This window comes from Rhamphochromis longiceps, linkage group LG18 (assembly GCF_057381845.1).
Source record: "Rhamphochromis longiceps isolate RC_006_pf linkage group LG18, R_longiceps_female_GT1.1, whole genome shotgun sequence".
In the NCBI taxonomy this organism is placed as follows: Eukaryota; Metazoa; Chordata; class Actinopteri; order Cichliformes; family Cichlidae; genus Rhamphochromis; species Rhamphochromis longiceps.
In genome coordinates, this window is record NC_140574.1 from 3,513,314 (window position 1) to 3,537,530 (window position 24,217).

At 44.4% G+C, this 24,217-nt stretch overlaps 1 protein-coding gene across 2 annotated transcripts in view; it reads right to left on the bottom strand.

Annotated features, from left to right (window-relative positions):
- Positions 1 to 3,492: 3,492 nt before the first annotated feature.
- Positions 3,493 to 24,217, bottom strand: part of efr3a (EFR3 homolog A (S. cerevisiae)) — a 108,702-nt gene continuing 87,977 nt past the window's right edge. For both annotated transcript variants that reach the window (XM_085390268.1, XM_085390271.1), the window contains exons 13-24: positions 23,170 to 23,221; positions 21,623 to 21,795; positions 21,462 to 21,537; positions 14,602 to 14,763; positions 11,947 to 12,078; positions 11,663 to 11,730; positions 10,906 to 11,033; positions 6,352 to 6,437; positions 6,225 to 6,273; positions 5,731 to 5,834; positions 5,582 to 5,631; positions 3,493 to 4,590 (exon numbers count right to left, since the gene is read on the bottom strand). In XM_085390268.1, coding sequence (XP_085246394.1) covers positions 4,485 to 4,590; positions 5,582 to 5,631; positions 5,731 to 5,834; positions 6,225 to 6,273; positions 6,352 to 6,437; positions 10,906 to 11,033; positions 11,663 to 11,730; positions 11,947 to 12,078; positions 14,602 to 14,763; positions 21,462 to 21,537; positions 21,623 to 21,795; positions 23,170 to 23,221 — 1,186 coding nt within the window. In that variant the 3' untranslated portion in view covers positions 3,493 to 4,484. The remainder of the gene's footprint in view (positions 4,591 to 5,581; positions 5,632 to 5,730; positions 5,835 to 6,224; positions 6,274 to 6,351; positions 6,438 to 10,905; positions 11,034 to 11,662; positions 11,731 to 11,946; positions 12,079 to 14,601; positions 14,764 to 21,461; positions 21,538 to 21,622; positions 21,796 to 23,169; positions 23,222 to 24,217) is intronic.

The following is a 24,217-nucleotide window of genomic DNA, read 5'->3' on the forward strand; positions in this document are numbered from 1 at the left end:
AGTCAGGAACGAGGTCACATATGGGAATACAGTTTTCCGACTATTGTGGACCCAATTTTAAATGATTTTAGTGAATCTGGAGCCGATTCTTCAACCGAGACCATCTGAGAGTTTCAGGTCTGAAGGTGGAGCCTGAGCCGCCACTTAGAGAAAAATAAATCTGGATCTTAACATTAGCAGATTGCACTGATTTACTCCTTTATCCAAAAATAACCAACATCTGGCTCTACATATAATATTCATTCATTTTTCATTATTTTTGAAATGGTATAATAGAATCTACAGTTGAAAAAATAAAAACGAGACCATCTCCCCCACACTGCAACATCCCGCTGAAACCTGAACCATCGAGGTAAACAACAAAAAAGTACACGAGTATAAAGAATTCAGCATTTTGTCCTCGTCTTAGAAGAAATCTCCCAACCTCTAAAATCTCTGCTAGGCAACAATGTAATGATACGTGATGCATAAAATGTACAAAAATATATGATATATATGTATATATATGCTGCTGCGACGACACATTCATGAGAGGAAGATATCATGTATTCCAGCCACATCTAAACCCGACTTTTCTCTAAAGCCCAACTTCAGGATCCGGCTGTTAAAGAGCTCGTTTAGATTTAGTTTCAGCCTTTGATCCCAGTCCCGTCCCTCGGAGGGTCAACGACGATGACTGAAGTTAAAGAGCCATGCAGTTAGTTCATATAATGCATGTTTTTTAAAAGCTATGATTCTACGATGTTAAAGCACGAGAGTTTAAAGCTAAGACATTATGTTGCGTAGATTTGCACAGAAAAAAAAACCAGCAAGAGACTTTTCGCTTGTTCAGGCTGCTCTGCTCATCGTTTCCAGTAAAAAGTCCTCTGTAACCTACGTTTCACACAGTACAATGATTAGACATGTAATACTTATAGAACAGAAGATTTCACCTCCAAACAGCCACTGGATTATATCCGGTTAGGGTTTGGTTAAAGACCTTAAGACCTTTCAATTTCTCAAAAATGTGCCTTTTTGGCGTTTGGCTACAACAAAACCCTGACCGGGTCGCTGGTGCCCGATGGATGTTAAGAGGTCAAACCCACCCTGTTGCTGGTTATCGATACATAAGCGGCAATCGGAGAAGATGAACGGTCAGCAACCGTGAAGGTAAAGGAAAGTAAAGTGGGACTGCTTTGATGTGCAAGGTAAGGGTCACGTTTATCACCTTGATGCTGGTCGTGAACTTTTAAAAGCCTGTAGTAAGTTTGTACCCAGACACACAATCCAACCATCAGTGCATCGCTTTGTTGCCCATGGTGACAGCTGGTTACTTGTGGCTATCAGGTTCCCTAGGCAACCACCTAGGTAACATTGTTTGACATCATGTGCCAATCAGCTTCTTTTCTCCACCTCCACTGGCAGTCGAAATTCTATAATAAGTTGCTCTAACTTTTAAAGTTAGTCTGTTTGGCACACCCGAATGTTAAAGTGGACACTACCCCAGACCTGGGTCACTGACCATGTTTAAAAAAACAAGAAGGTACCCGAGCACACCTGAGAAGCTTTAAAATTCCATCTGCAGAAGAAGAACTGATGGGAAATCAATTGAAATCTTAAATTTTTGTTTTTGTTGTAGCTTTGCTGGCTCCACAGAGGAAGTGGAGTATAGAGTAATTCACCATAACGACGGGATCACAACGCAACGTTCTGCAATATTCAATACAAAAAAATTACAATATAAGCAAAGAAGAAAAAGAATCCCTAAAAATTTGGCATCAGTATTTATGTCGACTTTCCGTGAGCAGCCAACGTTTCATTTCTGAATTTCTTCTGCTTCATGTCCTGCAGCTTTCGTGACCCTGGCCTTGCACATTAAAGCATCCACGTCCAAACAGCTGCACGGGCTCAACTGTACAGATGTGACGCTGCGATGTGATCGGGACAGTCGCACCACTTGTCACGTATCCAGATCAAACATTCACAAACTGCTTGGCCTCGACCCGATGCTGAAAAACACACATTTACTAACAAAGTTTCTCAGATTTGTGAGGCTCGTGTTGGTGATGCCAAACACAGACTTCCAGCTTAGCCAGCATCTCTCATTCAGAAACACAACCAGCGCTCGAGAAACTCATTTCTCCTTCGCCGACGAGCCGAACACACCAATCAGCTCTGAGTGAAAGGAAGCGCCGACCTTCAGCCTCCAACAGCTGCTCGCACCAAACAGAGGCAGCAGGTATCTTCCTCCAACTGGAGGGATTTTCTTCCCACGCTGAGCTCAGATCAGAGGAAAACACTGATAACCATCTGCTATTACAGATCACAGCTGCAGCTGCACCACATACGAATCCTCTCGTTCCCAGAGCGCCTCCTGTAACCTGTTTTGGAAATAAATCACGGCCCTGTGATAACTGTTGAAAATGCAAGGATGATTAAATCCTCCAAAATGTCAGTGCTTTGTATCGCCGGGGCTGAGGATGGATATTAATATTAATGCGTCCAGCGGGGAGGTTAACTTTGATGCTGCCGGTCGCTTCGTTTTGGAATGAAAAGCTCCACCATATGGCTCCTCACGGGATACGAACAACAGCCTTTTTAGATTGAGACGTTTTAAAATCAAACTTCTGTGTTTGGCAATGAAACAGCTTTGTTTTTTTGTTTTTTTTAAGGCTGCCAACAAAGCTGTGAGGCGGCTGATTCGTTCATGGAAAGCAGGCGTGCGCAGGGACTACAGCGCAAAGTCAAGGAGCTGGATCAGATTCATCTGCAGCCAACACGCTGCCTGCAGCTCCCCCTCATATCAGGAAATATTACAAACAAAGAGCGCGTAGCTTTAATTTTACTTACACACAGGCCCGTAACTGTGATCATAACTGCACTGCTTCATACTTGAGGAATAAACTTCAACTCTTTAAAAGATGCTACATTTGTATTTTTTTGTGATATTTTCACTGCAATCTCTGAGAATATTAACCCCAAATTTTTAATAGAGGAAGTTTAGAGTCCTTTCTAAAATCATCAGCCCCGCCACAAGAACTTTACACAAACTTTACAACAACTTCTCTAAGGACCATCGTCAAAGCCACAGACTGTATATTAAAGATGGATGTAGCTTCCATATCTGAAAGGTTTGAACTCTTTGACAATAAGACCCAAAGGCCTTCTTGCGTTTAGACGTCAGTAAACACTGAGCTCAGATTGTAGTTTCATTTTATAAATCACGTCCTCATTACTGTAACATTAAGCTGCCAATATGGAAGCACCAAAGACTGCAGTTCCTTTCACGGCCACCTGAGGGCGACTCCAGCAGTGAGACAGTCCTCAGACTCTCGTGTTGAAGCTTTCAGCAGAAATAAACATGACTACATCCTAAAAAAAATGTTTTTTTGATAATTCATCTGGATACAGGAGACATGGTTGCTCTGATCAGGTGACTACATTATGACATCATCGAAAACCTCAACACTGAGGCTCCAAATGTGGAGCTCAAAACCAGACGCTGATGTCTCGGATTTTGTCCACCTGTGGCTACTGTACTAGTAGTACTAGTGGAGTATACAGTCTTAGTTCCACCATTTGGTAATCCAATGTCAAAGCTCCCCACTAAATTGACACCACACTGACTATGTCCATCTTTTATAGAGTCTCAGGTGGGAGCTGATGGACATGAACACTCCTCTTGACCTTCCTCTTACAGACTCACGCCTCTCAGAAACAATCACGTCATCACCAAACACGAGCGAGCCCATTTCTACTCGTCCAAACGTCGACTCTTCAGCTTTAGAGTGTCGCTGCCTAGCAGTTCGAGTATTGCTGTCATTGAATTTATTTATAAGAACTCAGCTGGTTGTTGGAGTCATTTGTGACACACTTTTATCTTAAACAGCAAAGACTGAAGATTAGAGCGAAGAGCTGAGGAGCAGCGAGCCTGAAACTAAACTGCTTTCTACCACCACTTAGGTAATTTCAGTTTTCATAGCTGACGGCTAATATAGATATATATATATATGTATATTGCACATTCCTACTAATCAGTGACGGCACCGACGGCTACTGACAAGAGACAGATAGTTGTTAGGAGGCAGGAGCTGCGTTTGTGAGCCTCACGCTGCTTTTTTAAGAGCGTATGTACAAGGAGTGAAGCTTTGGCTGGACTGGAACAGAGAAGCAACGTCTGATTCAGCAGAAATACACTAAAACCTCAGAGTGGAAGCAGTTTATGGGTTTTCTTGTTGTTTTTTGTTCTTGGTGACTCAAAAGTTCAGTTTGGCTTCAGGGACGCGAGTCAGGAAACAAAGTGTAACCAATCAGAGCAGCGTGGATTAAAGCAGGTTTGAGTCAAGTCGGGAAACAGGATTTAAACTTCGTCCCTGACGGCATCCCGGCCACCTGAACAGAGGAGACTGGAGTGCAGATGTGAGTGTGTTGTTCTTTCTGTGCATTTTCAATGTTGCGTGTGAGCTGGTTTGTGGATGTGTGCGTTGGTTTGTGGATGTGTGCGTTCAGTAGACACACAGGTCTGGAAACTTCATCTCGTAGACGGGGACGGACTGATGCTGGGTGTGTCCCGCTGAGATGGAAACCACTCCGGACGGGCTGGGAGGAGGCCTGGTGACGGGGCGTGAAACAAGATGTTAAATTAGAAGGAAAAACTGGTTTTGGTTTGGCAGACGTGCACAAATGTAACCTTTAGGAAGCAAAAACCACCTGATTAACCTGATTATTAGGCTGTTGTCCCTTTCAAAGTCGTCTCCGTGTGCACCTGTGCACTGCCTCCAGCGCTCCGACAGTCCTGCCCACACGTACGTGCACGTCTCAGCTAACGCACACAGCCGGGTCTAATCACGCTCACAGTGCTGTGACTCAGGAGAACTACACAGCAGGTAATGACTGAAGGAGCATTTCATTTCCTCTAAAAAATCCTTTCAAAAGGCGGCCAGTACTGAGGGGAACGACCCGCAACTCAAAGAAAACTCAAACCGTTCCAGAACGCCGTGTTAGCAATGTAAGCATGACTATGAGGAAAAGTGCACGTTATTTGCAGGCGTCGTACTCGTTCACGTGCTGCAAACAGACTGTTATAGTGTTCATGTGACGATGCAATCAAAAAAGAAGTGAGAACATGTCAGACGAACACAGCTAAGCCTAAAAACACTGGGTCGTGTTTTATCATGAGCCACATTCGCTCCAAATATCTCGACACACCTGAAGCCTGGTGCAGATCAGGTGAACCTGCGGCTGGGCTCAGGCAGCCACACTCACCTGGAGCCACATCTGGGCCAAAAATAATCAAACATCTGTTTGTTGAGGAGAACACTGTGGTGACGGCGGGTGATTGAGGCTTCAGGGCGTCTCAGCCACGGTGGTGAAATCACAGACGCAGCTTTAGCAGTGAGGACAGAACGTGACGGGACGCTGGCAGCAGAGCTGAGGGGACGAGCTCGACGGGAGATCAGCCAGAGATCAGCCAGGTGTTCTGGGTTTCTTTGACTTTTAGTGTCACGCCTAAGCTTTTCTAATGTGGTGTAAATGTCACCACACCAAGAACTTTTATCTAAATTCATATATTTAAATTAGAAAACTTGCATAACAGACTCACCTGATTGTGAGTTCAAAGATTTGTGCGAGCCGGTCGTGCAGCATGTTTGCCTGGAAGAAGTGAGCAGGAGTTTATTTGGGTGTTTTTTCTGATGCGCTGACAGTTTATTATTTTCTGATTTCTGGCTCTTTTTTTTTTTTTTTAATAACCTTGGATTCGCAGTGGGCGGCGATCTCCTCGAACGGCGCTTTCTGGAACTTCTCCATCACCTGCCGCCTCTTCGCCCTCTCCTGCTCCTCCAAACCGGTGGTGTCTGAAAACAAACCGCAAACACAGAGCTGCTTTAATAACAGAGACTTAACTATGTGGTGGTTTGTGAGCGCTCTTTCTTCTCCGCGAGACGAGCTTCTCGTCCTTTTACGTTGCTGGTTAAAAAATATTTTTAATGGTGAAAATTTCACTGAAACGTCATAAAATCAGAGCTTTTGAAAACTTATTTTGAGGCTAAATCTGCAAACTTTAAGTGGTTTCATCAGATTTGCTGCTTTTTTCTGCTGGTCACTGAAATTAAAAGTTCATTTAGATCATTTTTATCAATAACTGAACACATTAGAGCCCAGAGGTGTTGGTGAAGATGGCTGCCTGGTGGACAAAGTAACCCAGAGTCAACATGAGGAACAGCAGGAAGTCACCGCGTTCTTACCGATGGCCTTCTTCAGGGTCTCAAACGTGATCTCCTCAGCCAGCTGCGACTGTGGACACAAAAACACAAACGTGACCTCATGTTTCCCTCCAGGACCACACGCTGCTTTAAAGAAGATTACTCAGACCTTTTCTGGAAGGCTGTTGGAAATGATGTCCACTTGGAGGGAGACGGTGTCCACGAAACTCGGCCTCCTGGACAGACGTTCTTCACCTTCAGGATGACAGATTCACACCACATAATGCTTTAAAAAGCCACAAACATTTCTAACTTTAGTGTCACGTAAAAGTAAAAGTTGTTTCTTTCCAGCAGAACGATTTCAGAATAATCAAACTGTGCTTACTGAAGCTGTCATATTACTGAAACCCAGGTAGCTCCTGTAATCTGCGCGTCCTTGACAACAGCGGTGACATCTCTGCTCCCACACACCAAACTCCATCTTTTTTCTCCACTTCAATACAACGAGGAACAAATCCGCCTGATCCCGCGGGGATAAACTCGTCCCCGGGGGACAAACGCACCTCGAGCACTTGTGTATTCATCGCCAGCAGAGGGGAAAATAAGGACCACAGAAGGGCAGCTACTGTCTGAGCTGTGAGGTCATCTGATAAGGTCAGAAAGGTAGCGGATCAGCCGAGGCGTGAAAAGCGACAGAAAGCAGCTCTTTACAATCGCACGACGACCTCTGCTATGAACTTTGCAGAGGCCTGACTCAGCAGCCGTCCTGCGGGCGTTAATGAGGAAAACGATCTGATCGCGGCTGATCCGCTGGAGCTTTAAGATTTTGTTCACACGGTGATGAAACACATAGAACTGAGCCGACGTGACAGGAAGCCACGGTCTCCAAAAACTTTGACCACCTGAGCCTGAATGCAGCCCGGTCCTGCCGGACTTCAAGAGATCAGATTCCCTCTTAAAGGCCTCATGCACTGATTTAAGGTCCCACTCACCACATTTACAGTCTGAATGAATTTAATCTTACTGAAGCGCAGCCGGAATTAAAGAGATGCTGTGATTCATGATCGAGGATCAACCTGCAAACTTGTGCAGCATCCGTCCCTCATTCTCTTCCATCCATCTGTTCCAGATCCTCCCCGAAGGTGTTCCCAAGCCAGCCAAGAGGCACAGTCTCTCAGGAGTCCTGTCCTGGGTCTGGCCTCGGGGCCTCCTCTCAGTTAGACATGCCTGAAACAGCTCACCTGGGAGGCGTCCTAGTCACATGCTTGAACCGCCTCCCTTCAATGTGGAGGCCAAGACCCCTCTGAATGATCGACCTCCATCTCTAAGACAAAGCCCATCCACCCACAGCTTCACCCTCAGCTGCAAACTGCTCCACCTGGCGATCCTGAGGCCACCAAACTGAGCAGGAAACCTTGCACAGCTTGGACGAAGCTGGTTCTGGTCCATAAAACCAGGCTGCCTGGTGGAGTCCAACAGGTCTGCACTGGTTTGTCCTTATTAGGAGTTTGAACCCACCCACTCTCCTCTCTGAGCTCTAACTGCTTCATGATGATTAACTTCTTCATGTCATTAATAACACCCTACATGAAAAGTTTGTTTTCTGTTAACACTGCAGACAGAAGCTCCACACATGTAAACAATCTAAGTGCACTACGGGTAAACTGCTCTACACAGACGTGGCAGCACGTGTACTCACCGCAACAGGTCCACGAGCAATGCAGGCAAAACATTTCACAGAGTTACCAAATCACATGGTGGGAAAATCTACAGCTACACAACATCGAGCTCTGAAACAACGAAGCACCTCAACGACGCATCTACAGCTGCTCAGCAGTTTAAAGGTCAGGGCGAGTTTCTCTGCAGGCGTCAAAATGCTGTCATGAATTCAAGGTTTGGTCTCTGCTCAGTGTGAAAAACACTTAAACTGTTCACACCACGGGTCTCAAACTCGCGGCCCGGGGGCCACACGGGCACACGTGTTTGTCTGCAGCTTGTGTTTGTTTGGTAGTTCAATGAAAGGCTTCAGTTAAGAGTGAGACATTTTAAAAAACAAACACAACACTACATTTTTGGAAATATTTGTGGGTGTTTTCTTGTTTGCTTGTTGTTTTTTGCACTGCATGAACAGTAAAGTGGTCACATGAGATGACGGTGCCAGCGGCGGCCCACAGCTCATTTGAGTTTGAGACCCTGATATTTGTTCTTCTACACGTTCAGCTGAGACGACAGCAGCAGCAGAGCGAGCAGAGCGAGAGCTCCTGCAGACTCTGATGCTTCACCGTCACAGCTCAAAACCCCGGGTCCTTTCATACTCGCAGTATTTAAAAATGTAAGGGTGTGCTATTATTATTATTAACTCAAAAAAAAAAGATCCTGCGGAAAAACTGTGAACTTCAGGGAAAAATTTAATGATAAAAAAAGAAGAAGAAATATTCTGAGATTTTACAAATTAGGGAAAAAACTAAAAAAAAAATCTTTGAAATTAAAAAAAAAGCTGACAAAAAATCTTCTAAAATAATTAAACAAATTAAAATAAATAAATAAAACAGTCTGAGACTAAAGAAAACTAAAGATCATGAAGAAAATCTCTGAAATTCTTTTCAAATTTAAATTTAACCCCCAACTTATAAAGATATTTCTTTTTCTTGTATGTTTTTTAAACACAAGTTCGAGGCTTCACTTTGTATGTCGGGTAAACTCGTCAGCGCGCAGACGCCGCTCGGCGCTGTGACATCACGTCAGCACCAGGTGCTGATCCGCGGCTCCTCGCGCCATGAAAGGACAGTCTGTGCGAGCTGATCCCTCCCTCTCCTCCTGGGGGGCCTTTCAGACGCTGCTTTTATACCGATGCTGTTATCACTTGTGCTTCTGGGGTTGATAAGTAAATTGCGCCTTAATGAAATTGTCACCGTGCGGATCTAAAGCCACCTCACCCCGTCTGACCTCTTGCCCAGAGCAGCCGTTATCAAGCTTACTGTTGCCAACGCAGCATTTTGCTGCTTTACTTCGGCCTGTTTTCGAGCCGCTTTAGCGACACAGTAGAAATGTGTCCACACTGCTCCTCTCCACAGCAGCAGCCTCGCTCTCCTTCTCTGCCGAGTCCACCGGGTGAGTCAGCAGTGCAGAAGAAGCTAACAGGAGGAGACCTGCGAGAGTTTTCACTGGATCTGACTTTTGTACTAACAAAGTGATCCAATCCTGAGATTTTGAGAAGTGTGCGTGAAAGACGTGGATCTCGGGGTCCACAGCGAGTGTGGAGACCTGCTTACACTGACAGCTCAACTCGGAGACTTCAAGGTCAGAAAGAAGCCGTCAAACACTGAAAGCGGTGTGCAATCAAAAACTGGGGTTTGCATTGATTACACTGAACTTTTTTGATTGCTGATTGCAAGTAATTTTGGTGTTTGGAGACAGCAACAGTTCTTGTGAAAGAGCCTTTTCAGTTATAGACTGATGGCAGACTTTGTCTTACTGTAGTTTTATCGTCGTCTTCATGCACCACCGAGTGCTCGCAGACCTGGTCCCCATGGTCGGAGTCGCCATTTCAAAGGCCAAAGACCAATAAGATCAAAGAAGACAGATGAGTGGGAAACGTGGGACGATCATAGAAGACGAACTTCTGAGAATCGGACCGATTCAAAGGAAGAACTTCATTGTTGCGCCTCCTCGTCTGAAGCGTGACGAGTTTCCATTCACCCAACTTTGCAAAGTGAAGCCTTTGGTTTTGCACAAATAATGTGTCAGCTGATCTAAACCCAGCTACACCAGGTGACAACACATCTCTACACGCCTGCACAGGGTTGCCTTGGTTACCTCTGGACGTCTGCTTGCACCTGTGGAGGATTTTTCCTACTGTGTAAAGAACTGAAGGGACATGAAAGCATGACAGAGGGAAGAAAACAAAAGCTTGTTAGACAATTATCAGTTTTCTCCTCCCGCTCGTTCTATCTACACGAGGTCAAAGGAAGAGCACGTGAAGTACGAACTATTCCTGAGCCTTTTTTGGACGTGGGCAGACTTCAAGGTTGAAGTCAAGCAACATTTTGAAGAAGTGCTTTTAAAGAAAGTTGTGTGTGTGAACTCCTGCAGAGGTTCACGTTGTTCTGAGCTGAAACAAACCTTTAAATTACGGAGACGGCGACAGCCGTCGGACTAATAAAGCTGATCGCACACAGAGTTGGTGAAACTTTATTTTCTCTTCACTGAACACTCCTTAAGCTCTTAATCCGACAAAGCTTCAAACAGTTCTGAGGGCACGGTGAGTATGAAAAGCAGGGAAATAAAACATACAGCACACAGCGCAGCAGCAGACAGCGAGCGCCTTAAATCCTTTAATCTGACTTTTTACAACCTTTTCAACTCTTGACTTTCCTTCTAACTTGTTACTTGTATCACTTTTATCATATTTCCTCTTTAAGAGATAACAGCATAATGTGACCATCGTCTAATTCGGTGGATTTTTACAGCTACACTTTTCCATCAAAAGGAAATATTTTAGATGCTCCGAGAATCAGTTCAGGCACATTTTCTCAGAAAGCGTCTCTGGTATCTGAGAAACCATGAAATAGGACAAAAGGCTGCTCAACAGGTATGAGATTAAAAAGGTATGAATCAACCAATGAGGGAAGAAAAAAAAAAGTTATCAGAGCAGCAGTTTTCTTAGATAAGAAGAAATAGAAACATGAAGTTCCCCGTCCTAACGGAGGCTGGACTGTCGTACCTGTGACCTGAGGAACGTAGGGGATGGAGAGGCGCTCGGCGTTGTACCCCGGCCCGGCCAAACACTCGGCCATGTCGGCCGTCTGGAAGTACAGCTGGCTGTCCTCTTTGTCCAAAGATTCAGGAAGCCTGGAAGAAAAGACGCAAGACACAAAAATAAACTTCCTGAGGAAAAACCTCAGAAGAAAGCGTGTTTTTAGTCAACGCACAGCACGGCTTTACTTCTCAGAGCGACGCTGCAAAAAGGTCACATTTGTTCTCATCTGTAATTCAACTCTGTACAAGTTCATATCGGGGTCCCTGCACACGCATCTCACAGCTGGCTGCACAGAGACAAACTCTGTTTGTCCCAGTCGGAGCACAAATCGCTTAAATGAAAAGCAGCTGGTAGCGTCGAGGTGACTGCTGTTGTGATTTGGTGCTGTATAAATAAAACTGAACTGAAGCGAGTAGCTGTTTGTCAGTCTTACATCTGTCGATGCAAAGACATGCTGCTGTTGTTCTAATAATATTTTTTTATGAGTTATTGATCCCAGAAGTTGAATATGTGAATTTATCTGCAACCTTGAAAAGTGAAGCAGCACGGTTCCTTCACTCCTGAGTTTGTTTCTCGTAAACTTTCAAACTTTTTAAGCTTCAGCTGCCACACTCATTACTGCTCTGTTTATTAGAAAATAATGAGGCTTCACAGCCTTTTTCTAACCTGAGCCATTGGATTATTTCTCATGAAACAAATTCAGGCTGTAATCTGCACTTACGGACACTTGTCTCTGAAGATGTGCTCTGGGAGGAGGTAAGGAGCATCCATGTTCCTCAACTCAATAACCTGCACAGAGAACAGCTGATTATATGATGTTACACTATTTACAAATAAGAAAGACGTAAACAAGAAGAAACAGCTAACAGGCAGAAAACGGCGGTGCATCATCAGCATACTGAATAAATCATATTTTTGTATTTTCTGCAACAAATGGCAGTAAAAACAAAAAGTGGGAATGAGAGGCAGCTGCTCTGATCCTCAGTAAGGTCAGGGAGGAGTCACCTTGCTGACGTGCTGGCAGAAGGGCGGGTTGGCAATCATCTGACTCAGGAAGTTGAGGTACGCGGCCACCAACGCCATGATGCCGCAGCGGATAAACATGGGCAGGTTCTCTTCGTTGTTAAGAGCCATTTCCTGCACAAACCAGTTGCAAAAACTGTGTTAGCGAGGACAAACCAGCAGCTCGGCTTCCGTTTCTGGTCGTGGAAGCATCAGAACTCCCCGCATACACTCGGTACACCCTCACAGGAGTTGAGGTTTACTTCCCCTTTAATCTGTGTGCAGGGTTATAGCATGCAGCAGCGTTTCTCTAAGGTCACACGAACACGTATCTTCTATTTTCACACACCGTCAGTAAAAAGGTTGTTGTCAAGGTAACGACCCTGAGGTGACACAGCAAACAAGGCAGACTAAATACACTGTGCCACATGTCTGTGACGCACTGAGTGCGACTTTGTTTTAGCTTCAACCAAATCTACCAAAGAATATTACAGTAATAATGCCAATAAAAAGCAAAATACTATCTAAGTGGAGAAGCTGGAAACAAATATCTGGCTTCACTCGAGCTAAGAGGACCAGCGCAGATGTGTGGTTGCTTTGGTTCAGTATACTCATAAACTATTTTACATCAGATTCTCTGAAAATTGACACAAGACCGGGTTAAGTGCTCGATCTTGAAACTCAAGATGTGACGATCAGATTTGACTGAAGCCGCAGTCGTTGGCTTGAAACCATAAACTCAAAGTGTTTACAGAGGTCAGGCTGGAGGAACGTTTTACCATCGATGTCTAGAAGACTGGAGTCTTTTTCCAACCGCCAGTATCGCCCCCCAGTGGCCTTTAAATTAAACGCAAACACTTTAGCACTAAAATTGTCTGGCGAGTGATTGCAGGAGCTGGTCATGAGTGTAGAATGGTTACAGACTGGTATAGGATGCTGCACTGGAAACCTTGGGACTGGTTTGGTTACTAGCAGATTGCAGTGGTGGCCAGTAAATTGCATGAAAAATGCCGACTTGTCTGTAAACACTCGCCAACTTTTCTCAAGGCGACTGTGAAACAGACACGTGACAGAAACCAGACTGAAGGGAAACGTGACAGAAATGCGTCCCCATGAATTTGTGCTATGAAGCACTTCCTGTCTGAAACTGCATGAGAAAGAAACTAAACAGTCTTTTTTTAATACTTCTATGTCTCAAACGTTCCCTGAATTAAACGAAGGTAAACACAGCACTCAGAGTGTGTGTGCGTGCACAAACATCATGTCTACAGTGCTGTGACATTTGGAAACGATAAGATCTCAGCGTGATGCACAAACAAACTGAAGCTGCACGTGTGTGTGTGCATGTGCGTGTCTTTTATGTGTGTTGGTGCGAGCGTGCACATTTCCTTCGCACCTCTCTTGCACTTCCAGGAGGTTTTATTGGAGCTGCGTGGGTTCTCACGGTCTAATGACATAAAGGCAAATGACAGCACAGCTACTCATCAGCCACTTAAATATGACACCTGACACCAAAAATATAGCATAATCACATCGAGGGTGCTTTAGACTGAAGCACCATAATGTGGAGCGTGAAGAGCTGGTTAAACACGAGGTTAAACACAAACCCTCCAAACAGGGATGTAACTGAGGATGTTTACTCCACACCTCGGCACTGACAGCACCACAGCTTCAACAGACGACTTGATCTCCTCGCCGATAAAACGTTTCCACTATCACCTGATACCGGTGACCTGGAAACACTGCACACTCATGACTCGTCTAATTTTACGGTATTCAAGTTATAATAAGCTACGTTTTTACATTATATCTGAGTGAATGTTTGGGGACTGTGTCACTCTGTTACTGCCTTCTACGAACACACACCATCACTGCAGGCATCTTAACTCATTTCAGTGGTCACCAGAACATAAAGTACATGTCATCAGTCAGATCTGATCTTAAAAACTCTGACCACCATATCTCTGCTGTCACGTGGTTCTTTGGGTGTCTGTGGTGATGCAGAGACGGTAAAAATAAATGAAAAGTGTTAAACAAACATTATTTAGATTAAAATTCCCATCTGACACGCTTTGACACATCCTTATGACAAATCAGATGTTCAGATGCACTTTTTTAAAACTTATTTTAGCCTCAGCTCGTTGGCTGCAAGCCGCTTTGCAACCTCTCTGTCCTGTTCTGATCTCTGCACAGAGACACAGACGTCCTGAATATAAAGTGCTACAGATGGAAAAAACCTTCTGACTATATGTAATCTCTGATCTGAGAAATATCACAGATCTTCACATCTGTGTGGAGAGAGGTGAGATACAGCCACAGTCATGGAAGCTGTTAATGAGGAATCGAGCTCAGTGAGGCTGCGACACGAGATCAGAACAAATCAGAAACAGAAGAAAATCCCTCACCTTTCTCCTGAGTGTGTTGAAATCGAGAGTTTACAGATGGGTGCAGACTATTTTTAGATTTCAGATACTTAACTCTGGGAATTATGGATGTAAAGTTTAATTGAAACTGTAAATGTGACAGAAAGAGCCAGAAAATCTACTTATGATGAGATTATTCTGACTGAGCTTCCAAACACAACCAAACAGAGGAAACTGCTTTTGTCTTCGCTTTGACTAAAAACAGAAACTTCAGATGTGAATTCATCGGTTTTACCTGCAGTGCGATGGCGAGTCGAATGAGGTCGATGACCACTTCCTCATTGGCCAGCTCGATGGTCAGAATGGCGAGGGTGGTGAAGAGCAGCTCAAAGTTTTTGTGGACGTTATCTTCCTCTTTGCAGCCCAGATAGATGTGACGGTAGAGCTGCTGGCCGTGCTTCAGGGACGACGCAGAACCAGAAGCAAAGACAGAAACAAAGAGGAGGACAGAAATATGAGAGCTGTTTAAAAAAAGTACCTTTAACATGTTTAACATAAGGAAACAGCGGAGGTGTCGGGGACTATTTTCAGTGGCGGATTAAACGATATGTGGGGAGTTTTAGTGGCAGTGTGGGGTAAATGTAAACTGCAGCATGTGGGTTCACTTTAATGATGGTCCATGTTCTCCAGTGCAGACTCACTGATGTGGATGACAACAGAGTCACATGACTCAGGCTGCGTCACCCACACAGTCAGCAGGAGACGCTGACTCTGGACCATCAGGTAAATTGAGTTTAGTACTCCTCCCCCTTTGTGAGTGTGGACGCTTCATCTCTTTGCTCTCTAAATGCTTTTCTTCTTTTATTGATTTTTACCGATTTTTATGCTGATTTTTTCCCTTTTTTCCGTATGAGCTTACCTGCGATAGCTTCTGGACACTTATAGATCATTAGGACTAAAGTGTTCTTAACAGAAACAGCAACATTTTTATAGTTACCTTATCCTCAGCGCTCCGTGTGTCTGTGGCCTAGACACAGCTGAAGCCTGATTACAGTGTCTAGGCACCGAGCAGCCTCAATAGCCTAGAAAGGTGCTAACCGCTAGGCTAACTAGCAACAAGATGCCTTCCCTCTCCACAGATGACTACCACAGCCTCCTGCAGACGATTGCAGCACTGGAGACAAAAATTCATCGCTTAGAAGTAAACGTGGAGGTAAATGGACTGTGTGGAAATGAAACAACCTTGCCTTTGACTCAAAACAATGGCGATGAGCAAGCTAGCACACAGCTAAGGAGCACAGATAACATGACCAAGAAAGTAGACTTTGTGCACTATTATAAATCTTCAAGCGATAATCCCCCCTTGGACTGTCTTGGTGCAAAACCAAGACATAAATCATGTCTCCTGGAAGAGGGAGGACGTATCACAGGCAGGGCACAGCGAACTGAAATCTCTGAAACCGACTGGCCTTCACTTCCTACGAGACAGAGAAGCTCTTCTACCCCTGTACACGAGAGGAAACAGGACTGGACAACCGTAAATAGGAAGGTTAACAACAAACCTTCAAAACAACTGAATGTGAAACTGCAGAACAGATTTGCTCCACTATCAAAGGACCCTGGATCTATATCGGACAACCATCCATCTAAAAGTAGCGAAGTAAGGCCTGAAAATCCACGGGGAAAGCTAAAGGCTAGGCCTGAAACGCTGATTGTGGGTGACTCTGCCGTAAAGGATGTACAAAGCATGTGCGGTAAGAACACTAAAGTCCTCTGCTTTCCTAACGATATGGTCAACATCCTGAAGGAGAGAATTCTTCAAATTGCAGATGAATATCCAACTGTGACAAACATTGTTCTGCATACAGGGTCAAACGATGTAACGATGCCACAGACTGCTCCCAAACACGAGGGGACAAGTAATGCCTCTAAAACACTTAAGTTGGCTTTATTAAACGTTAGATCTTTAGCTGGGAAAACATTTTTAATTAATGATTTAATCACTGAGCACAGCCTTGATTTTATGTTTTTAACTGAAACTTGGTTGGACCAAAGTAACAGTGGAGCTGTTCTCATCGAGACGACCCCTAACTACAGTTTTATCAGTGAGGCCAGGGTGAGCAGGAGAGGAGGAGGGGTTGCTGTCTTATTTAATGAATCATTTCAATGTAAGCAGCTATCTCCTGGAAGTTTTCAGTCTTTTGAATATGTGGCTTTACAGCTGAAGGCCCCATCCAAAGTTGTGTTTCTTAATGTTTACAGGCCTCCCAAATACTGCACAGACTATTTTAATGACCTCAGTGAACTGCTGTCTGTGATCTGTGTTGATTTTGACTGTGTAATTATTGCTGGGGATTCTAACATCCATGTGGACAACCCTCAGGACAAAGGGACTAAAGACCTGAGTAACACTCTGGGCAACTTTGGGCTGACTCAGCATGTAACAGAGGCCACACATAATAGAGGACACACTCTTGACCTACTGATCTCCAAGAGCCTGAGCATTTCAAACATTACTGTGTCTGATGTGGGCTTATCTGATCATTACTGTGTTTTCTTTGAAAGTAAAATCTCAGCCCACACAAATATATCAACAGCAGTGATCACAAAACGGTGTATAACTGAACACAGTAGTGCAATTTTTAACCAGGTCTTCCCATTAACACCTGACCTGTCCAAAGGTTCAGTCAATGAGCTCGTCAATAGCTTCAATGCTAACATGTTAAATGTAATGGACACTATTGCCCCCATTAAGGTGAAGGTTATCTCTGGAAGGAAAAAGTCTCCATGGAGAAACTCCACACTGGTGAAAAATGAAAAAAGAGAGTGTAGGAAAGCTGAGCGCAGATGGAGAAAAACAAACCTCCAGGTTCATTATGACATCTATAAAGAGAAACTTCACAATTATAATTTACAACTGAGGAGTGCAAGAAGGTCCTACTTCTCTGACATCATCACTAAAAACAGCCATAATGCTCGGGTCTTAGTTTCTACAGTTGACAGGCTAACAAACCCTCCTGTGTCAGTGGCAGCTGAACTTCATTCGACCATGGCCTGCAATGACTTTGCCAAATTCTTCACAGACAAAATCCAAAAGATTAGACAAGCAGTTGGTACATCAACAGCAGATCCAGGATATGTACTGTGTCCACCGAAAAACTGCTTAAACACCATCAAACAGTTTCACCCGATTAACAGCAAAGACCTGGAGGACATCTTAGGTCAACTGAACTCCTCCTCCTGCTGTTTAGATGTCCTGCCAACAAGTTTTTTCAAAAAGGTCTCAAAGACTTTAGAGTCAGACCTGTTACAGATCGTCAACTTTTCCTTAATGTCAGGTGTGTTTCCAGAACCACTAAAAACTGCTGTAATCAAACCTATACTGAAAAAGGACAATCTTGACAAGACACAAATGAACAACTACAGGCCGATCTCAAATCTCCCATTTTTAAGTAAGATCATTGAAAAAGCAGTTTCTCAACAGCTCAATTACTTCTTAAAACAGAATAATTGCTACGATGCCTTCCAGTCAGGTTTTAGACAGAACCACAGCACTGAAACCGCTCTGACCAAAGTGTTTAATGACATATGTCTGAATACAGACAGTGGAAAAATGTCAGTCTTAGTTTTACTGGATCTCAGTGCAGCATTTGATACAGTTGACCACAACATATTACTCAAATGACTGGAGAACTGGGCAGGTCTTTCAGGAACTGTACTAAACTGGTTCAAGACATACTTAGAAAACAGGAAATACTTTGTATCAATAGGTAACTTCACATCTGAGCAGACAAGTATCACATGTGGAGTTCCCCAAGGTTCCATCTTGGGACCCCTTCTGTTTAACATCTACATGCTCCCACTGGCACAGATTATAAAGAACAACAAAATAAACTACCACAGCTATGCAGATGACACACAAATATATATCACAATGTCACCAGGAGACCGAGGCCCTGTACAGGCTCTTGGTAAATGCATTGAGGAAATTAATGACTGGTTGTGCCACAATTTTCTCCAACTAAACAAAAACAAAACTGAAGTAATAGTCTTTGGCGCCAAAGAAAAACGATTACAGGTCACCAGAGAACTTCAATCTATACATCTAAAAACCACAAACCAGGTGAGAAATTTGGGTGTAGTGATGGATGCAGACCTAAACTTAGAAAAACACATTAAGACAATAACAAAATCAGCTTACTATCACCTCAAGAATATTTCAAGGATAAAAGATCTGATGTCTCAACAGGACCTGGAAAAACTAGTCCATGCATTCATCTTTAGTAGGCTTGATTACTGTAACAGCATCTTTACAGGTCTACCTAAAAAATCAGTCAGACAACTACAGCTCATTCAGAACTCTGCTGCTCGAGTCCTCACTAAGACCAAAAAAGTGGACCACATCAGTCCAGCTCTGAGGTCTTTACACTGGCTGCCTGTCCGTCAGAGGATAGACTTTAAAGTTCTGATGCTGGCCTATAAAGCTCTGAATGGTTTAGGACCAAAATACATCAGTGACCTCCTGACCCAGTATGAACCTTCCAGATCCCTCAGGTCATCTGGATCCGGTCTTTTATCAGTTCCCAGAGTCAGAACCAGACACGGAGAAGCTGCATTCAGCTTTTATGCTCCTTATATCTGGAACAAACTCCCAGAAAGCCTCAGATCAGCTGAAACACTCAGTTTATTTAAATCCAGGTTGAAGACTCACCTGTTCTCAGCTGCATTTGAATAAAGCACCAAATCCACACTTTTAAGCTTAAATTTCAAAACTTACACTAACTACTGATCTTATCTATTTCTGATTTTATCGGTTTTGATTTTATATACTGTTTTGTTTGTTTGTTTGTTTGTTTGTTTGTTAAGTGGGATTAGAGCTCTGGGTAGCTCCCCAGCTGGGTCTAGACTGGGTCTAGAGAGTATTTTAAATTCGGGGAATTTAAAATAGAAAGTAGCTCGTCCACAGAAGGACTGGTAGCTCCCCTTACGATAAGGGTTCAGATCGCGCGAACAGGTGTGAAATGTGTGTGTTTAGTTAGTTAGTTTGTTTGCTTGTTTTAATCAATTTTAAATCATGCTTTTTATTTGTTTTTGTTTCTAATGTCTCTGTAAAGCACTTTGAATCACCTTGTTGTTGAATTGTGCTATACAAATAAATTTGCCTTGCCTTGCCTAATAACAGACGGCAAGCTGAGGACGGCGGGGGGATAGTAACTATATTACAGGAGTTTGAGATTAGGGCGACTGTGGCTCAGGGGGTTGGGAAGCGTATCTGTAACCAGAAGGTCGCCGGTTCGATCCCGGGGCTCTCTGTCCTGGTCGTTGTGTCCCTGGGCAAGACACTTTACCCTACTTGCCTACTGGTGTTGGCCAGAGGGGCCGATGGCGCGATATGGCAGCCTCGCTTCTGTCAGTCTGCCCCAGGGCAGCTGTGGCTACAACCGTAGCTTGCCTCCACCAGTGTGTGAATGTGAGAGTGAATGAATAGTGGCATTGTAAAGCGCTTTGGGTGCCTTGAAAAGCGCTATATAAATCCAATCCATTATTATTATTATTATTATTAATTCTGCTGTTATTGCTTAGCTTCAAATTTAATTTCTTTAAAGTAAAAAATATCAACATTTCCTCTTTTCCAGCTGTAAAGATTCATTTTTATCTTCTGCGATATTAACCTGACATTTTTTATCAGATGGATACAGACATTTACAGACCTTGGGCTCTAAAAATGCATGACGGCGATTTTTAAGGACATTTTTTGACATTTTTGACAATAAGCAGAACTTAATGGCTCTCTCAGTAAAAAAAAAAACAACCAGCGGATTAAAGTCTTAATTAATCGCCCTGTTCTGAACATCTATCACAGCAGCTCCACTGCGGATGAATCAAAAAGTTATTGTCCCTGAAAACGCAAATGAAATGATTAATCCCATTAAAATCTGGATAAAAATATCCCACCGCTGCTGGAGTGGGATTTATGAAACACATAAAAGCAGAGCCCGGCTGCCTGCATTCGTTATAAGCTCGACAGCTGAAGACAAAAACTTTTATTTACAGCTAATTAATTACAGTTAGACACGTTAATGACCTTAGACACCGGCCTACAGAGGAGGTCGTTCCCCCGACCTCTGGTTACGGCTCAGGTGTGATTCGCAGGTGAAAGAGTGAAATCGCAGGGCTTCATTTTGGAAATGCCGCGTGCCGATGATGACCGAGGCTTCCCGCCCAGGTCAATGAGCTCCAAAGACCTCGCTTGTAAAAACACCTGCATTCGGATCATCTCCAGCTCCATGTTTTCACTACGGCTCAGCTGGAGCAGCTTTCCAAGATTCCCGGTTCAAAATAATCTGTCTGAAATAACCTGCTTTAGCTCCTCCCCCTACCTTCTGATTGGCATTGCAAATATTTGGCCAGCAGACGAATGAGGCAGCTGCGCCCCTGTATTATTCTTATTCACAGAATGACCACCAGTATATCAGGTGACTCCTCAAACATGTAGCAGACACATCGCTCCACACGGTGCTGTCGGCTTTTCTTGTTTGACATTGTTAACATGTACAAAAGAAAAACAACGATTTTTTTTCATGTTTATAATTTGCAAATTTGGTTCTTTTCATAAACTTCTATAAAAACCTGCCTTCTTTTTAAAAACCGGACTCTCTGCCCCCTGCTGGCCACAAGAAAGAATGCAGATTTAAGTCAGTTGTATAATCACAGGCTGTATCTATACAGCCATCTACCAGGTCATCTACCAACTGGGAGGTTGGTGGTTAAATCCCCGGCATGCTGAAGTATCCTCGGGCAAGACACTGAATCCCAAACTTCCTCTCATGGATGCACTGGAGTGTGAGGGTGTGAAAAAGTCCTTGCGTTTGTGTGTGTGTGTGTGTGTGTGTGTGTGTGTGTGAGTGAATGGGAGAATGAGACTTGTAGTAAGAAAGCACTGAGTGCTAAAATCGGCTAAAATTATGCAGCATCAGATCCCCTTTAAAAGTTGCATTTTGTTTCAATCATTCTGTGTTTCTCAACTGTTCTGTGTGTCACATTTCCCCCCCAAGAGATGATTAAGGTTAAATGAGGTCAGCAGTAAAAGACTGAGAATCTAAAGGAGTATTTCTTTAGAAAAGAGAAACTGTGACCTCAGCGCGATTATGATACCTTCTTCATGAATGCGACGTCTTGCTTGGAAATCTTCTCTCTCTTAATCTTCAGTGCGGAGACATTAGGAATGATTCTGTAACAGAGCCGGACACGAGAGCGTCGTTAAACCTGGCGCCAGCACCGCAGGGCTCGTGTAAGTACGGTGAGCGATGCGCTACCTGATGCCGCGCAGCTTGGCGCGGTTGTCGTGGCGGTCGAGGATGTTGTGCAGGATCTCGAACACCAGCTGCCTCAGCTCGCTGTCCTCCATCAGAGAGATGGAGAAGAGCGGGTCCAGGAAGGGAGGAGGCAGAGCCGCCGCCATGGACTTAGACTTGAAGCCGGAGGTGACCTGAGGAAGAGGAGACAAGGTGAGATTCATGGCGGCGTGCAGCAATTACCCCAGAGGGAGAAACGGCTGATCGGCAGAGCTTAAAGGTTACGTTCACAAGCTTGTGAGCGTGTGCCAGTGTTGATTTTTCCCACCGTTTGTGACTCTGACGTGATCATTTTCGATCAGCGTGAACAGCCGAAGACAAATCTGATCGTTATCACAATCACGCTCCGCGTCGGCACGCCTCACTCTGCTGCGTGAGAGCGCGTCGAGGCACAAAATGACAAACACTACACTGTTTTTAGCAAAAAATGTATCCTGTCAGAGACGCATGCAGACGCCACACTGATCACTGTAACGGGTGATGTGGCCCATGTGATCAGCCAGAGCAGGGCCTCGCAATACATGCACATCAGAGATGCATACGCAGTAGAAACCGTCACAACTCGCTGAATTTTTAACATTCGAACCGTTTGGTTTGTTAGCAGCAGCTGCAAATGAGAAGCTTTAGTGTAACTTTGCTGAGTCCTGGCTGTGATGATCACTCAGCTTCAGAGATGCTGAAATCTGTAACGAAGCAGACTCGCCTACTTCAAACAAGGTGGGAGAGTGAACCGAGCATGTCAGCTGGTCCAGACTCTCACTCGGTGTTTGTACATGTGCACTGTGGTCTAATTTACCAGCGCAGTTATTAAATGGCTTTAATTGAATAAGTCGGCCCTGTGATGGACTGGCAACCTCTCCGAGCTGCGTCCTGATCTTCGTCCTGGGTGAGTCCCTGCTTTCACCCCGACTACGAACCCTGAAAACATCTGGGTTTTCTCCCAGCAGGCTGCAAAATCACACACACACACACCTCATAATGCTCAGCCCCATCTGCTGTCGCATGGCATTATAAAAACTTCAACCTTTCACCCCTCCTCCAGCTGCTCTGAGAAGCAGGTGGCGGCGCGACGAGGGGAGAAGAGGACAGACATCCGTAATGAAGCGGCGAGAGAGCGGGCACGAGGGTGTGTGTGTGTGTGTGTGCCACCTGTGCCTCCTCGTCTCGGGGAGATGAGGGTCTCTCACTGAAGCAGATAATGAAGGAGAAGGAAGCGACTTCACGCAGACTTCGAGTGTTAAACAGCCAGAGCTCCAACATGGCCGATAATAAACACACAAATACGACTTTCATGTAACTGGAGACGCGTCATTAGGACGGAGAAACGCGTCTTTGATGCTTTTACATTTAGAGAACATGACTCATTGTGAGGACGTCCAGAGTTTTCGTCCGTGGGTATTTCAGGTGGGACTGTGCACTATTTTAGTTTTCCTTATTGAAGCTCAGGTTTTGTATGCCGGTGTCTTTGTTCCTGTCTCATGAACGGAGGGAACAAACCGAGGACTCACCATGATGAGGGAGCTGAGCAGCATGGTCTGGATCCGCTTGGTGCCCTGATGCCTGCGTTACACAAAAGATAAAGAAACCCCGTCAGGACCGACCGCAAACTCACAGTGTCCAGTACAGCAGACCGGAGGGCAGTCAGTCCCCACAGGCTGCCATGTTACATGTTTACAGCAACTGCATGACAAATAAGAAAGCTGTGAGGTTCAGAACACCCGAGAAGTGAAATGAACACATTTTATCTGCTACTTCGTATTTATTAGTGTCACTGTCAACACACGATTGGTTCAGACCAGCAAACGTTTATAGAAGTGAGAACACTTGCTGAGGATCAGTTAATCAAGTGTATTTGATAAGTGGCTCTGAGGTACTACTCACTGTCTGAAATCACAGAGGCAATGAGAATGCACTCAGTGTTTTTAAATAGACTTCATGGAGTGAAAACCTGACGATGCTAGCTTTAGCTGACAGCTTCAACATGCAGTCCAGATGTGCTCACCTCTGCCTATAAAATAGCAAACAGCCAAAACACAAAACCTGAAGCTTCAAAATGAATGTGCACTGACATCCAGACAGTCTGTGGTTCTCTTCACAGTCTGAAGACTCCACGAGGAAGAAGAGTAAAGGTGCTGTAAGCAGCAGCAGGACATCTTCAGTGTTGACTTTTATAGTGAAACGCTGTCAGACCTCCTTGTTAGCATCAACAAGCTGCAGAGAGAAATTACCCGAAAAGGAACAGAGAGAGCGAGCGTCTGTGAGGAGGAGGAGGGCGTTCGTCTGATTTGGGATTATCTGCCCTTGCACTCTCGCCTGAGGGATTAGCTTGTTTTTCTTTCTTTATTCTGGCTGCAGGGACGGGTGCACTGCGGGGTGTCCAGGAGGTGAAGTGAGGACAGATTAGGAGAAAGATTTGATGAAGAGAGAAAAAAATTGCAAGCGTCTTCTTTAGAAACTGCTTCCAGTGTTACACGTTACAGCGCTGAGCTAAAAAATCAGCACAGCTTTAACTCCATGAAACCAGAATATAAAGGTTCAGCCCAAACCTCACAGCTA